This window comes from Seriola lalandi, unplaced genomic scaffold, assembly GCF_002814215.2.
Source record: "Seriola lalandi dorsalis isolate HSWRI2012SDOR001 ecotype SW California unplaced genomic scaffold, Sedor1 jcf7180002054885, whole genome shotgun sequence".
In the NCBI taxonomy this organism is placed as follows: Eukaryota; Metazoa; Chordata; class Actinopteri; order Carangiformes; family Carangidae; genus Seriola; species Seriola lalandi.
In genome coordinates this window covers 5,121,615-5,135,793 of record NW_019525437.1, presented here as the reverse complement: position 1 = coordinate 5,135,793, position 14,179 = coordinate 5,121,615, and the positions used below count along the sequence as shown (strand labels likewise).

At 41.6% G+C, this 14,179-nt stretch overlaps 2 protein-coding genes across 3 annotated transcripts; one reads left to right on the top strand and one right to left on the bottom strand.

Moving 5' to 3' along the window:
- Positions 1-350: 350 nt before the first annotated feature.
- On the top strand, positions 351-8,059 carry LOC111671665 (E3 ubiquitin-protein ligase TRIM65-like). The gene is made up of 9 exons (XM_023428814.2): positions 351-449; positions 1,364-1,732; positions 1,826-1,921; positions 2,847-3,080; positions 3,173-3,332; positions 3,441-3,482; positions 4,757-4,816; positions 4,909-5,147; positions 5,292-8,059. Exons 2-9 carry the CDS (start codon positions 1,379-1,381, stop codon positions 5,589-5,591), a joined length of 1,485 nt encoding a protein of 494 aa, XP_023284582.1. The 5' UTR covers positions 351-449; positions 1,364-1,378; the 3' UTR covers positions 5,592-8,059.
- On the bottom strand, positions 7,039-14,148 carry eef1db (eukaryotic translation elongation factor 1 delta b (guanine nucleotide exchange protein)). Of its 2 annotated transcripts, XM_023428809.2 has the most exons (9): positions 12,863-14,148; positions 12,239-12,356; positions 11,402-11,473; positions 10,362-10,424; positions 9,979-10,066; positions 8,917-9,029; positions 8,621-8,821; positions 8,289-8,483; positions 7,039-7,177 (listed from the first exon to the last, which is right to left on the bottom strand). In XM_023428809.2, exons 1-9 carry the CDS (start codon positions 14,146-14,148, stop codon positions 7,139-7,141), a joined length of 2,175 nt encoding a protein of 724 aa, XP_023284577.1. In that variant the 3' UTR covers positions 7,039-7,138. The 2 variants fall into 2 exon arrangements, with proteins under 2 accessions (XP_023284577.1, XP_087036101.1); XM_087179975.1 differs by lacking the exon at positions 10,362-10,424.
- Positions 14,149-14,179: the final 31 nt, after the last annotated feature.

The following is a 14,179-nucleotide window of genomic DNA, read 5'->3' as shown; positions in this document are numbered from 1 at the left end:
AAAGATCTGTAACACGAATCTGTCTTTACTTTATTGTGAGCGATGTTTTTACCTCTTTGGGCCTCAAAAAGTTATTGAAATGAAACTGAGAGGCTTCGAGGGGAAATGTGTCTTTGCTTGAATTGATAACATCTCGTGCACATCTGGCTCCCAACCAAACACTGTTTCTAACATTTTATACTTGTTTAATTTCAACGATGTGATGTATTTTATATACTTAAGTTTTATAATTGTATGTCTGTTTAATTTTGCTTACTGTTAAATTAACAGTATATGTATGATAAACAGCCAACAGTACGCTGCTGTTTGGTATAAAAGCTGTGATTCGGTGTTTCACCTGCAGGGGGCAGTCAAACAAACGTAACTCTTTCTTTTCTCCCTTGTTTTCATTCTCTCTGTTCTTAGTCCGTAGTTGTTTCCTGTTTCTCCAGCTGCCTGCAGAGCATCAGGTCAGTAAAAAACAGGGGGTTTTAAACTAACAAATAATTGATTAAGTTTCTAGGACAGTAAACGCAACACGACGTTTTCTTTGTTATAAGTTTAATGTGATGCTGTGATGAAATGTGACGTTTAGATTTAAAATTGGGGCGTTACTCTACTCTACTTCCTGATAAACAAACACATTTCACATCATGACACGCTGCGGCAGAAGTGATTAAAAATGTTTAAATTAGATAAACTATGAAATATATGTACACTTACCCAAGTGTCCCACAACCCAAGCTGATCGTTATTATTAAATCATGTAACAGTGTAAGTTACCTGGAAATACTGAAGCGGAAGCTGTGTATTATTGCACTGTATTCTCTTATATTATTGTGAATCCCCTTAAATTCATGGTTTTGGCTGAAGTTATTAAAATAGCAGTGTGCAAATGTGATGAAAAACCGTATAAAAGCAATAAAACTAAGGTTTTCAGTGAAATAAGAACATTTTATGAATGAAAGTTCACTGATGCCCTTGGAAAAGTCGTTTTAAAAAAAAATCTTCACTCAAGATTTTTTGTAAAACAACATTTTGTTCGGATTCCTTGATTCTCACCAAAATGCAATGTGTGCATACTGACGGTAGCATGTTGTGTATGTGTTTCCAGCCTCAAAGCACATTTGCAAAGCCCGTTTTAGAATAAAACCAAAATGCACATCACATCGTATAATATAATAATAATAAACTTTATTTTTATAGCATTTTCAAGTTACAAGGTGCTTTACAGAAAAAACAACATGTCCTCACAGCAGTTTTATATAATATAAAAACTTAGACACTTACATTTTGACAAAAAAATGCACACAAGTGTTGAAATTTGCCTTTAATAGGGCTGTGCAGTCCTTATCAGTCTCTTACCGTCCGTCTCTCTGTCCAGTTTCCTCCAGCTACGATGGCTCAGGCCCCTCTCGGTGTAGACCCAGTCCAGTTCAGCTGCTCCATCTGTCTGGAGCTCCTCAAAGATCCAGTCACTATCCCGTGCGGCCACAGCTACTGCATGCGCTGCCTGACTGACTACTGGGACCGCCAGCCGGTCTGCAGTTGTCCTCAGTGCAGAGCCACCTTCAGTCCCAGACCCGCCCTGGGCAGGAACAATCTGCTGGTGGAGATGCTGCAGAGTCTCAGTGTCAATAAGGGCCCCTCAGCTCCTCCTCTGTATGATGAGGGTGGCTTTGCGGGGGACAGAGGCTTTGTGCACGCCACCTTTGACGTGTCTACAGTTCGTCCTGAGAGGACTCATGGAGAGGTGAGGAGTTGGCACTAACCTTCTTTACCATTGTTTTCTCTTTAGCTTTTAACAAAGTATTTTACATGAACACATGTCATGTCTCTGTGTCAGAGGCTTCTGGGGGAAACACGAAGACGTCTCACACAGCAAATCAAAGACAGGGAGCTGGAACATCAGCTGCTGAAACAAACTCTTCAGTCCTTTTCTGTGAGTAGACGAGACACTGAATGTCACAGTGCAAGTAACTTCACTTTAACTGCTGCCTGTGCTGCTTTTGCACGTTCGACCTCAGCGAAGCAGTACAGTACAAATGAACTGTTCATGTTTATTCATCACAATCTTTATGTAATGCCACCAAAGGTGATGTCACCATGACCCGCCTTCCCCTGGTCTTTCTGTCAGTGTGTGTTCAGCTGCATCATTATGAACATGTTCACACCAAAACTTCACCTTCAGATACAGAATAAGTGTTTGCAGCAGCACAGTGCAGACATTTGCATATGAATCAGAATCAGAAACACTTTAATGATCCCCACAGGGAAATTGTTTCATTACAATTGCTCAACACTCAGTTAGAAAAAAGTTGTATATACTTAAAAAGTAAAAACTACTGTAAAATAGTATCATACTATATACAGTGAGATCCAAAAGTCTGAGACCACATTGAAAATCAGAAAGTCTGAGGATTCAGAAACATTTAAGAGAGTTGATACATTTATACTATTTTTTTCCAATCACTTTATTTTTTAGTCTATGAAATGTCAAAATAATGACTAATGCTCATCACTAGTTACTCAGTGATTTCTTTAAAACTGAAATCAACACTCAGCTGACATCAGCGCTGAGGAACAAATCCTCAAATCCATGTAACCATCACATTTTTGCTATTTTAAGATGTGAAAATTTTAATTAGTTAAATGACTAAACAGCACAAAAGAGTGTAATGTGCCAGTCAACTGTATCACTTATATTAAAACTGACATTATTATCATATCTATGCATTTTACAAACTGCTTAATCAGGGTAAACTTGAATCACAATATAAAAACCATGATGAAAACAGCTTTCATATTCTTTACCTGGCGCAGACATACTGAGTAACACATGAGCGTGTTGGTGTTTGTTTCCTCAGCGTCTGGCCAAAGCGGCGGTGAAGGACAGCAGCAGGATCTTCTCAGAGCTGCTGGAGTTTGTGGAGCGGCGTCGTGTCGAGATGAAGGAGCTCATCAGAGCTCAGGAAAAGGCTGAAGTGACTCGAGCTGAGAACCAGCTGCATCGTCTGGAGCAGCAGATCTCAGATCTGAGGAGGAGAGATGTCGAGCTGGAGAGGCTTTCACACAGCCAGGACCAACACCTGATCACACAGGTGAGTAATATGCAATATTTAATATTAACAGTAAGAAACTGACTTGTATGTGAGTTCAGTGCTGATTGCTGGGTCTGTATCTTCACCTGCAGATGTGTCAGTCTTACTGCAGTCCAGTCCCTACAGGAGGAAGCAGCTCTCTAACGGTCAGTCCACATGTTTCCTTCGGGCCTGTGAGGAGAGCCGTCTCAGACCTGAAAGAGCAACTACAGACTCTGTATCTCAGAGAATTCCCAAGTGTCACCTCTGCAGGTCTGTTACGTGCATCTTGCTTTTAGTTTAATATCAACTTATTATATCAGGATGAACATTTGTATTCAGTCTGTGTAAGTGCTGACAATTGATGTCCTGTTTTCACAGTGAAAACTGTGAGCATCCTGCAGATGGAGAAGGCCAACAAAGGTAAGTGTATCTTACATCACCAGTTGTGTCTCTTCAGTATTATATAAAATGGCTGATGTACAATCAGTGACCAGAAAAAAAACCCTTCGCCCTGTAATACCTGCCACAAGCTGCAATAACTGGTTTCATTTCATTTCTGATAAAATCGTAGACTCCACATCTCAGCAAAGAGCAATGTGCAAATTATACAAGTAGAAATTTAAAATGCAAATGTCATATGTCTTGTAAGACTTGACTTTGATTAAGTCTCCATATAGTATAAGGGTAGATGTCCATGTGTTGCTTGATTATAAAGCAGGTCTAGGTTCTATATTAATACTGTGAAAGTATCAAAGCCTCAGTCCTCAGAGAAATGCACACAGCCTGTATTCAGAAACTGAGCCTCAAACCCAGCCGTCAGGACTTCTGTAACTTTGTGATGTCACAACAAAGCAATCACTCCTCTCAGCCATGCCCCAAGCCCTGCCCTAAATCTGCTATAGTTTTATTCAGAGAGGCTCAGTGCCACCTCTCTTCTGATTGGCTCACTGACCTGTTGTTACTAGAGCTCCAGAGCGAAGCCTGAGAGAGGAGATGTAAAACTACACTGAGATGGTTTTTGGTTCTTAAAACCATAAATATATCTTCTTATGGACACTTCAGATAAAACACAGGAAGAGTGTCAAATGTGGGACCTTAACACTGAATTTATGTTCTAGAAACTCAAACTCCAACTAAACTGTCACTGTTGACGGGTGGATGCTCCTTCCTTCCACTGCTATGCTCATGTTTATCTCTAAGGCGCTCAGTTGGATTGGTTGGGTAATGATGATGTCATCCCACCTCCATGATTCCTGACAGGGAGAATAATGTGGTCGAAAGAACCTGTTCCCATGGTGATGCACAAAGCTCATGAATTGGTAAACCTAGTTTTCCCCAGTATTATTAGGTATGTTCTTACAGTCAGGGCACACATTTGCATCTTTTAATGAACCCAGCCTAAAGCACGGTGTGTTAACTATAGTGGCACTGTAACACTGTCATACTGTGGACTGGTGGGGGCGCTTCTCCCACACACTGTTGCAGTTGTTGTGAAATTGTGTCTCTTCCTGGCACCTTCTTTAGGCTTTATGCTCATTGTGCAAATGTACAATAGTTGCTGTTGCAGTACAACACAACATAGCTTGTATATTCAGCCATGGTTCATTTTTATTTATTACTGAGAGAAAATGTGCCTCACACAGCATAGTTTCATGATTTCTTTTTTCCCCTCTTTCCTTTTACTCATGCTGCAGTGAAGCCTGTTGGTTCTGCACACGTCCCTGCTTTGGACAACAGGAATGATCTCCTTCAGTGTGAGTAGCACCAGTCTGGTCTATCTGTCTAAACCAGCACTCTAACTATCCAGTCCTCTTGAAACCCCTCTGTGTGTTCTTTTCCTTCGCAGACTTCAGTCCGCTGTCTCTGGACCCTTTCACCGCACACAGGGAGCTTTCTCTGACTGAGGGGAACCGTGTGGTCAGTCGAACCGGAGAGTATCACACCTACCCAGACCACCCTGATCGCTTTGACACCTGGGGCCAAGTCCTGTGCCGTGAGGGACTGCAGGGCCGCAGCTACTGGGAGGCCGAGTGGGACGGACAACAGGTGGAACTGGGGCTCACCTACGACAGCATCAGAAGAAAGGTACTCTGGGAATTTGTAGTCTTGTAATCATGTAATCTCGGCATCATTGAAAATGAGGGTTACCCCTCAGTGTGTCACTGAGAAAATAAATAAAATTGATGATGATGAAATCAGGTTTAATTTGGTCTTGTTGTGTGTCATCAGGGATCATCCAATGACTGCAGGCTGGGACACAACTCCCTCTCGTGGAGTCTTCGCTGCAGCCCCTCCTCCTTCACCTTCTGCCATGGAAGTGAGGCGCAGCCGGTGGCGGTTGTCTCCGGCTCGGCTTCCCGCAAGATTGGGGTGTTTCTGGACCACGATGTGGGGCTGCTCTGCTTCTACATGGTGACGCCCAAAGGAGTCCACCTCCTGCACATGGTGAAGAGCTGCTTCACCCAGCCGCTGTACCCGGCAGTGTGGCTCGGAGCCAAATCCACCATCACCTTCTGCGCCGTGGACTGATGGGAGCACAGGCTTCAAGACATCAACACTCTGTGTGGTCAGTTATGCTTTCTTCAGCTTTTAATGTTATACATATTATATGTTAAACTGACTCAGGTACTGACTAGAGCCCAACTGATTTATCAGCTGCCTATGAAATCCTTATTGGTAAAATGACCAAATAATAGACTTGCACAGAAATTCATGTTCTGAAATGGCCTTTTCAATATCTCTCATGTAGCTTGAATCATATAGATAGAAATAAGAGAGGGCAGGTAAAAGAATAGATGCATACAGATGAAATTCAAATGGATGTATATTTTCAAAATCCATTTAATGTAAATACTGCAGGCTTGTCCGCACTACATTTAATCTACATAAAACTTGTTTATTGTAGTTCTCCTTTTAGTTATTTCTACTTTAATATATTTTTGTTGTATTATATGTTTATAGTAAAAAGAAAAAACCCCAAGATTAAATATTGGTTTATTTTGGCCAATATTTGTTAATCAGTTAGGCTCTATTATTAAAAAACTATATATGCTGTATATGAATATTATAACTGTATAACACTGTCACCATGTAATACTTGATACCTCATTGACTGCGCTGCCCTTTAACTGGGATCAGAGACGTGTTTTCCTGTGAAGCAAAACAAACAGCTGAGTTTGTCTATGACTCATGAGGCCTCACTAACAGGATTTCAACTAGTTTGACAACATTTATTCTCTGACACTATTTGGCATCAGTTATCTGGGCTAACTGAACCTAACATTGGCCGTCCTGAATAACCTGTACTACAAAGCTGGCTCAGTTAACCCTGGGTTTGCCTGTCCAGTTACGAGCGTGTTCATGTGAAAAAGGCGGAGTTGTTAATTATAAGCAACATTGTCTGAACCATGAATTAAGTTAATATGAGAAGAAACACTGATACTTGCCGTTAAGTTTGGTTATAACCATGTTCAAAAGTGATAGTCAACAAGGTGAGATGTAAACAATATGAGCACATAAATATTTCCATGTCTACTGCTCCAGAGAGGAGAGAAAGAAAAGAGACGTAGTTGATGTCAGATGAGTCAGACTGACTGAAATGTTCATTTATAACATTTTTATTGTAAATTGAATTGTTCTAATTTAGTTGAGTTTTTATTTCCAGTTGTGGTCAGTTTAACACTGGTCACACTGCTCCAGTGCAGGTTAACTTCAGAGTTCAGCATAAGTTCCCATGGTGATTTACCCCGGTAGCAAGTGAACCACCGTCGTAGGACTGAAAACCCAGCGTTAAACCTGAAGTTACCTCGAATCCTGCTTCGTAGTACAGGTTTCGGGTCATTGTTTTTGGAAAGAAATGTTGCTAAAGTTTAAGCACCACAAACAAAAACCATAACAGTGGTAGGTGAGACAATGCTTTTGTCACTTGGGTGAACTGACTCTATATATAACCTGGGGTAAGAACACACACAGTAGCTTCAGTGCTAGAGTTGGATTTTATTATTATTATAATTAACCGTTGACATAATCAGCAGAGAAACAAGGCGTGACGAAAGACAGAAACAGACACACTAGGATCAGATCTTGTTAAAGGCTGCTACATCGACACTCTGGACCTGAAACAGAGCAAAAAGGTGAGACTTGAGTTTACAGACTGTGCAAGCAAGATTTCAAATGTAACAGTATTTATAATGCACACGGTGAAATCAGATTTATCCTGAACAGCTGTTGCTGTATTGTGTTTCATCTTTTGTTTATGCTTCATTGGCCTGTGAAGCAGATTCACTGACATGTAATAGTTGCCAGTTAAATAGGTACATCTGGCTTAAAGTGATAATTCAGGTTATTTAACGTGGGGTTGTGAGAGGTAGTTATCTAGATTCAGTGTATTCAGATCAGTTGACTACCAGTTTAGAGTAGCAGCAGGAGTACCGACACAGCAGCTGAGTGATGTGCTGCTGTGGACGGGGTCATCTGTAAAAATGTGTTTTAGCCACTTTGAAAAATGGCCCCAGAAACCTGTAATGTCAGTAGGAGTTAACGCTTTATTTGGAATATTTTCTGAATTGAACTACCGTATTCCTGCGCTCAAGCGCACCTACAGAACATGCTGTAGATAAGTGGTGAATATATTCAAAAGAAAGTGCACACTTCAACTGATATTGGAATTTTATCAAAGTGGCTAAAACATGTTTTTGTGGATGGCCTTGTCCACAGCAGCACTTTATTTTGAAAGCTTTTGTATAACACAATTCAAAAGCACCACAAACAACATCCTCCTAAAAGAAAGTTGAATGAACTCATCCCAAACGCAAAAAAAACTTAACCTTTATAGAAAGGTACCATTTCATGCTGTACTATTGTCTTAAACTGTACGAGTTTCAGCTAGGTGTACCTTAAACTGGCAACTGAAATTTTTTTTTTTACCGGTCTGGTTATTTATTTTGTTGGTGTCTTTAAATATTACCCATCAGAATAAAAAGCAAGTTCACAAAGAGCCTTTGAGTTTGTGAGTTTTAAGTCTATGAGTGTAACTGCATCATGTACAGTGGTCACAGTGAGGAGCAGTACTGGGTTTGTCTAATTGAATTGGTAAATCCGTTTGCAGTCAACCTGATGTCTCACAGTTTTTGCAATTATTTCACTCAGATATTAAGGAAGTTTCTGTTGCTCACTTCACGTCCGTTACTGTGTGTGACTTTATAGAAAACACTGAACTGTACTTACATAGTCTTCAAACTTGGTGATCTCCTCCTCAAGCAAGTCTGTTCCCACCTTGTCGTCCTCCACCACACATGCAATCTGGAGCTTCTTGATGCCGTAACCCACAGGAACCAGCTTGGATGTGCCCCATAACAGACCGTCAGTCTGAACTGAGCGCACACACTCCTCCAGCTTCGCCATGTTTGTTTCATCATCCCACTGAAAAACACAGGAGGGGAACGGTGATAAAAGACCAGATTAATAGTGGACAATCGAAGAGATTTCATAGTGCATTTTTTTTTCTCTCTTTATAGTTTTAAGCTCCTGTGAGAGATGTCAAATCAGGAGAGGCTTACAGGTTTGACATCCAATAAGATGGAGGACTTGGCGATGATGGTGGGTTTCTTGGCCTTCTTCTCTGCGTACTCTTTCAATCTCTGCTCTTTCAGTTTATCTGCCTCTTCGTCTTCATCACTACCGAACAGATCAATGTCATCATCGTCGTCGTCCTCCTCCTCCTCAACTGGGGCACTGGTTTTCTGCTGGACGGTAGTGCCCTGAGAGGAGAAACCTTGATTACTCATACATGCTACTAAAATAAAACAAAAGCAAACGATTACTGAACTGACAGAAACTTTCGGTAGAAACTCACATTTGTGTAAGGGACAGAATGGGCGGGAGCCGAGGTCACAGCCACAGGAGATTTCTCCAGAACCGCTACCCGACATTCCAGTTTGGAAAGCGCTGCCCTTAAGTTATCCACCACTAAGGAAACAAGACCAGTGTCAATGAGTCTTATATATAAACTAGGCTAGGTCAAAACCTTGTATGTGGCTGGACCTCCTACTTATAAACACCCAGAGAGGTAGTTAAGAGAGACGGACTCTTTTAGTTATTTTTTCAGGCTTTTTCCTTTATTACAGCCATAGTGCGATAGATAGACAGGAAGACTGGAGAGAGCGAGAGAAAGAGGATGACACGCAGCAAAAGGGATCAGGGGAAATTCGCAATTATAGGGCTGACCCCACTGTTGAAGTCCATCCAAAAATGTCATAGTATACTATGTCATAAAAATGTCACGGTATACTAAGTGTGATGACCCGTCCACCAGGGCACTAGGTGTCCCTATTTCTTTTTGTTGCTCTTCTTTAAGGCGCTGAATGCAGGGATTCAGATCAGCCTGATGTGCTACACCTGGGCCAGGCCTTCTCGATATGAGGATTATAGCTTTTCTCTATTTCTATTACATTTAAAATAAATCTCTAAGTTGTTCGTATAAAATTAAGCGGTTTGGGCTCTGCTTAATTCTGAAGACCATTTGTCTTTCTTTACATGGACAGACCGATACAGCAAACATAAATTAATTGATTAGGGCCTCAAGAAATTATGCAACAAATATGATCATTTATCTTCCTTTTTCAGTGAGTCCACTGTTTAGTCTGTAAAATATGAACAACAGTTTGAAAAAATTGATTGTTTACATTGATAAGACAGGGAAAAGCTGCAAAGCCTCATATTGGAGAAGCTGCTATCCACAATGTTTTCAGTCATTTATAATCATAGTCATGTCATCACTGTATTTGATGCTTACAATTTTGCAAGTAGCAGATCCAGTAATATCCACACAGTGTCTATGGACACTAAAATTTGCCTTCACACACATAAAGAAGACAAAATGCATGAATATTTGATCAAAGTCGACAAACAAACTGACCTTTGTGTAAGCTTTGGTTCTCCAGCTCTAGGCTCTTGATGCGAGAGACGATTTCTCCTTGATCAGCGGCGCTGCTGCTGCTGGTGCTCTGCACAATGAAGACACAAAGAGAGGAAGAACAGTTTAGTGAGAGCAACAGCTAATGAACAAACCAGCACCTTCGTCAAACCCAGGACTGTGACCACAGCACACAACACACAGCCAGTGTCAACAGCACCTATAACCAGCAGAATTACAGGAGCTGATTGAAATATAAAGGTGATAAGCAGCTACTTGACTACAGGTTGAACTCAAACTGGAGCGTGGGTGTCAGCAAGGTCCACTGACAAAGCAGTTGGCAGCAGCCGTGCTTCCAGTGACACACAAACCTCGGTGGCACTTACAAGCTGGGAGTGTTGGCTTATGGGAGGTTGACCAGTTCCTCTCTTACACAGTGTAGTCTTCAGCTGGGGGAGGGTAGGAGGAGTACGAGGAGGAGGAGGAGGGGATTTCAGGTTTGAAGGAAGAGGGAAAAATCCAGGAAAAGAACTGGATGAGGTACAAGCTGAAGGAGAGCTACTCAGGAGTGTACATAACGCAAACAGGGAACAACAAAGAGCTGGGAGGTTATGGAAAAACATCAGACTAAAAGCAGATGTTTACACACACTAAATCACAGTTATGTGTCTTAAAGCAGGAACCTTTGTATGGCTTGAGCTGAACAGACAGCTTATTCTTTCAGGAAATCAACATGAAAACTTTACAATATTGTAACCAATCAGCGATAAGAGAACGACAGCTTTATTCTAATAAAACAAGATAAATTCTGTCAAGCATATCAAAGCATGTACAGATTACATGTTCAACATACCACAGGTTTTCTGAGTGTTAACTACAGAAACACTCTTATCAGCTTTTATCCAACTATGAAAGGTCAAAGTAGAAAAAAGGACGTGGTTTAACTGAAGAACGTGAAAATGACACGTAGCACCAACAATGCATACTGTACAGGCCAAGATTACCTGACAGCATAAATTAACACCTGTCTGTGAGTAAGGACCACAACTTGGTCACTAGAAATAAAATTATGTTTTCACTGTGTTATCGTTTATATGTTTATAATATTTCCACATGACCTTGAAGGTGTGAAATAGCTCGACACATTATATTAATAATAAATGTAAACATAAAAACACAAAAACACAGGTACTGACTCCCAGATTCACGCTGACATATGTAACCGGCGTTTCCCTGGTTGCAATTCATCTTCTGTATTGGCTGTAGGACCTTCACAAAATACACCTTATTCACATTATTTTGGACGTTTTTGGTGCTGTACATAAAATGGGGTCTGTATATGACTGCACTGAGTGGAAAACATGAGATAAGAGGCAGATATTGCTAATAACTTCAGCTCAGATACAAGACAAACAATTCTACTTACTCCTGCAAGAGATTTCTGGATGTTTTCTCGGGCCCGTGCAATGTCTTGCAAAATGGTGTTAGCTCCAACATCCTTTAAGAAAATGAAAAGAAGTCAATGTTGATTCATCCTTTACTATGTAAAGTTTCAGTATTTATATCTACAGATTCAATGAAAAATGTGTCTTTGTAGCTACACTACCAAACACCTAAAGTTTTACAGTTTTTATAGAAAATTACAGTTTAATGCCTCAGTTTAATTTGAAATTAAAGCAAAACACAAATAAAGACTTGAAGAAAAGACAATTTTATCTCAATATTTGACCAATTCAACAATTGAACACACAACCATTCAAGATTATTCACTGGAATTGTTTAGCTATTTTAATTTCAATATAAAGTGGAAAATTGGGATGTTCCAAAAGCTTTGACTGGTAGTGTAAATTATTTCTTTTCTTTTTTTGTTTGCCCTCTCACTCCTCATCTCATCACATGACTTTTGTGTGCAGTGTGGATAAACTGCAACAAGATTTAAAAATCAAAACAACTTTGTCCAAGTCTGGCAAATTCAATATCAATCTTTTTGTATTTACAAACATGTCATGTAATGTGGTGTAAAAAAAATAAATAAATAAACAATTAACTAAACTTTAATATTAATTGTATATTTTTGGAGAATATTGCTTGTACATTCCGAAAATATACACAAGAAGAAGACAAGAGTGTGATGGTCAAATGGTTGGAGCCATCTTTGTTCAGTTCACGTTCCCCTCATATCCTGATATTAGTATCAGCACTTCTTGAGAGGATATCGATGACAACTTAAAGACAAACTCTAGTTCTAAGGTAACGTGGGTACCTGTGTTGGTTGTGAGGGGCCATTCATGCGCTCATAGAAGCGTCTCTCTGCCTCGTCATAGCGAGGTTTGTCGAACCAGATCTTCTCCTGGGCCAGAAAGTCGACGGCGCTCATGTTGCTACAGAGGAGAGAGTGAGGAAGGACAAGAGAGGGATGTATGAACAGGACACAGCAGGTTAGGGAAAGATAAAAGAAAAATCTGTTATGACTAATTACAAAATATTCTACTTAAAAATCACCTGATGTGATCTATATTCACAATGTTAAAATTATTAGCTGTAAAATGCTTATTGTATCTATTCTTTTATCTACACTCCCCACAAACAGACGATCCCAACACAACTATACAAAAGAAACCTTAAATGAAGCAAAGTTGGCAAAACGCAACAATGGTTCATAAAAAACAGTCATTCAGAAAAATTAAAAACATACCACAGAGAGTAAAGAATGAATGAACCAAGACAAATGTTAAAACAAAAGCTGAAGGCGAAAAAAAACAAAAAATAAAAACAAAAAAACTCACGCATTCAATAAAAAGGGAAACACATGATGGAATAAAGAGAAAAACAATGTAAGATGAACTGAAACATCTGGAGCGGCTCCATTCTCCCAGTTTGGTCATACTTGTCCCTCAGTGGGGCGGTGGAGGCAACTGGTGAGGCCTCAGCCTCTGGCCTGCGACCTTTCTTCACCACCACAGCTTTATTCCCACTGTATCCATGGAAACGGCTCTCTGCAGCATCATAACGCCACTTGTCCAGCCACACCCGCTCGCTGTCTGGGTGAAGGAGGTAACGGACTCCTGCCCCCGACGAGGCTTCCTTCTCGGGGACCTCAGCTGGCTCCTCTTCTTCTTGGATCGGGTGCAGAGCGTGAAAGACTTCGGCTTTACCCTGCTGCACCACCCGTTTTTCCTCCACCACCGCCTCTTCATTGTCTTCTTCTTCCTCCTCCTCCTCCTCTTCCACAAGGCTTTGAGGATGGTCGCTACTTCTGGATGTGGAGGTGCAGCTGGAGCGCTTGGAGGAATTGTTGCCATATAGTTTCTGATAAAAGGCGGCTTCCGCACGGTCATACAGCGGTTTCTCCAGCCACACATCCCTAAGCAACTCCACTGGGATGCGAGGCAATCCGTTGATCGACTGTCGATTGGTTGGTGTGACGGCTGCCTGCTGGATCACAGGGGTCGCAGGAGTCAGAACTAGAGACTGATATCCTTCATCAGGAGTTCTGGGTGCGATGGAGCGGTTAGGTGGGGATGGGAGGTTCAGAGAGTTTGGAATGGACGGCTGCATGGACGCTTCAACAAAGCGGCGTTCTGCTTGGTCAAAGGTTGTCTTGTTCACCCACACTGACTGGACAACATGATGACAAGCCACCTGATCGCCATGGTGGCAAGCCAGTCCTGAGACTGAAGATGGAGCGGATGGAGAGTTTGAGTGTTTCCCTCGTGCCGGAGGTGACCGTTTTGATTGGGTGGTCCCATTGGAAGAGTTTGCCAACCAGCACTGGTAGAGGCTCTCGGCTCGCTCGTAGCTGCTGCGTTCAAACCACACATTAGCACACTCCGACCGTAGAGCCATCAGACCAGCACGGGGGTCAGATGGCTGGCTCGGCTTTTTGGCTGGCTTCCCTTCGGTCTTGGTCTTACTGTCTACCTTCTCTTCAGGGCGGCTCTCAGGATTAGATGAACGTTTCTTGCGGCCTCGGCTTTTCCCGCTGCGCTTTCCATCTCCATTCAAGCTACCACTCTCTGGGGAGGATGATGCCGTCTCTCCGTTTCTCTGGCCTGATTCAGTCTTGTTCCTACACCCCAGTGCTGCGTTCGCAGACCGGTCCACCTGACAGTGGTTGGGATCATGCTCTGACTGATCGGCTGCAGAGCACTGGGGGATCTTCTTAGACATCATCTTTGATCCGTTGCAGGAAAAAATAACAAAA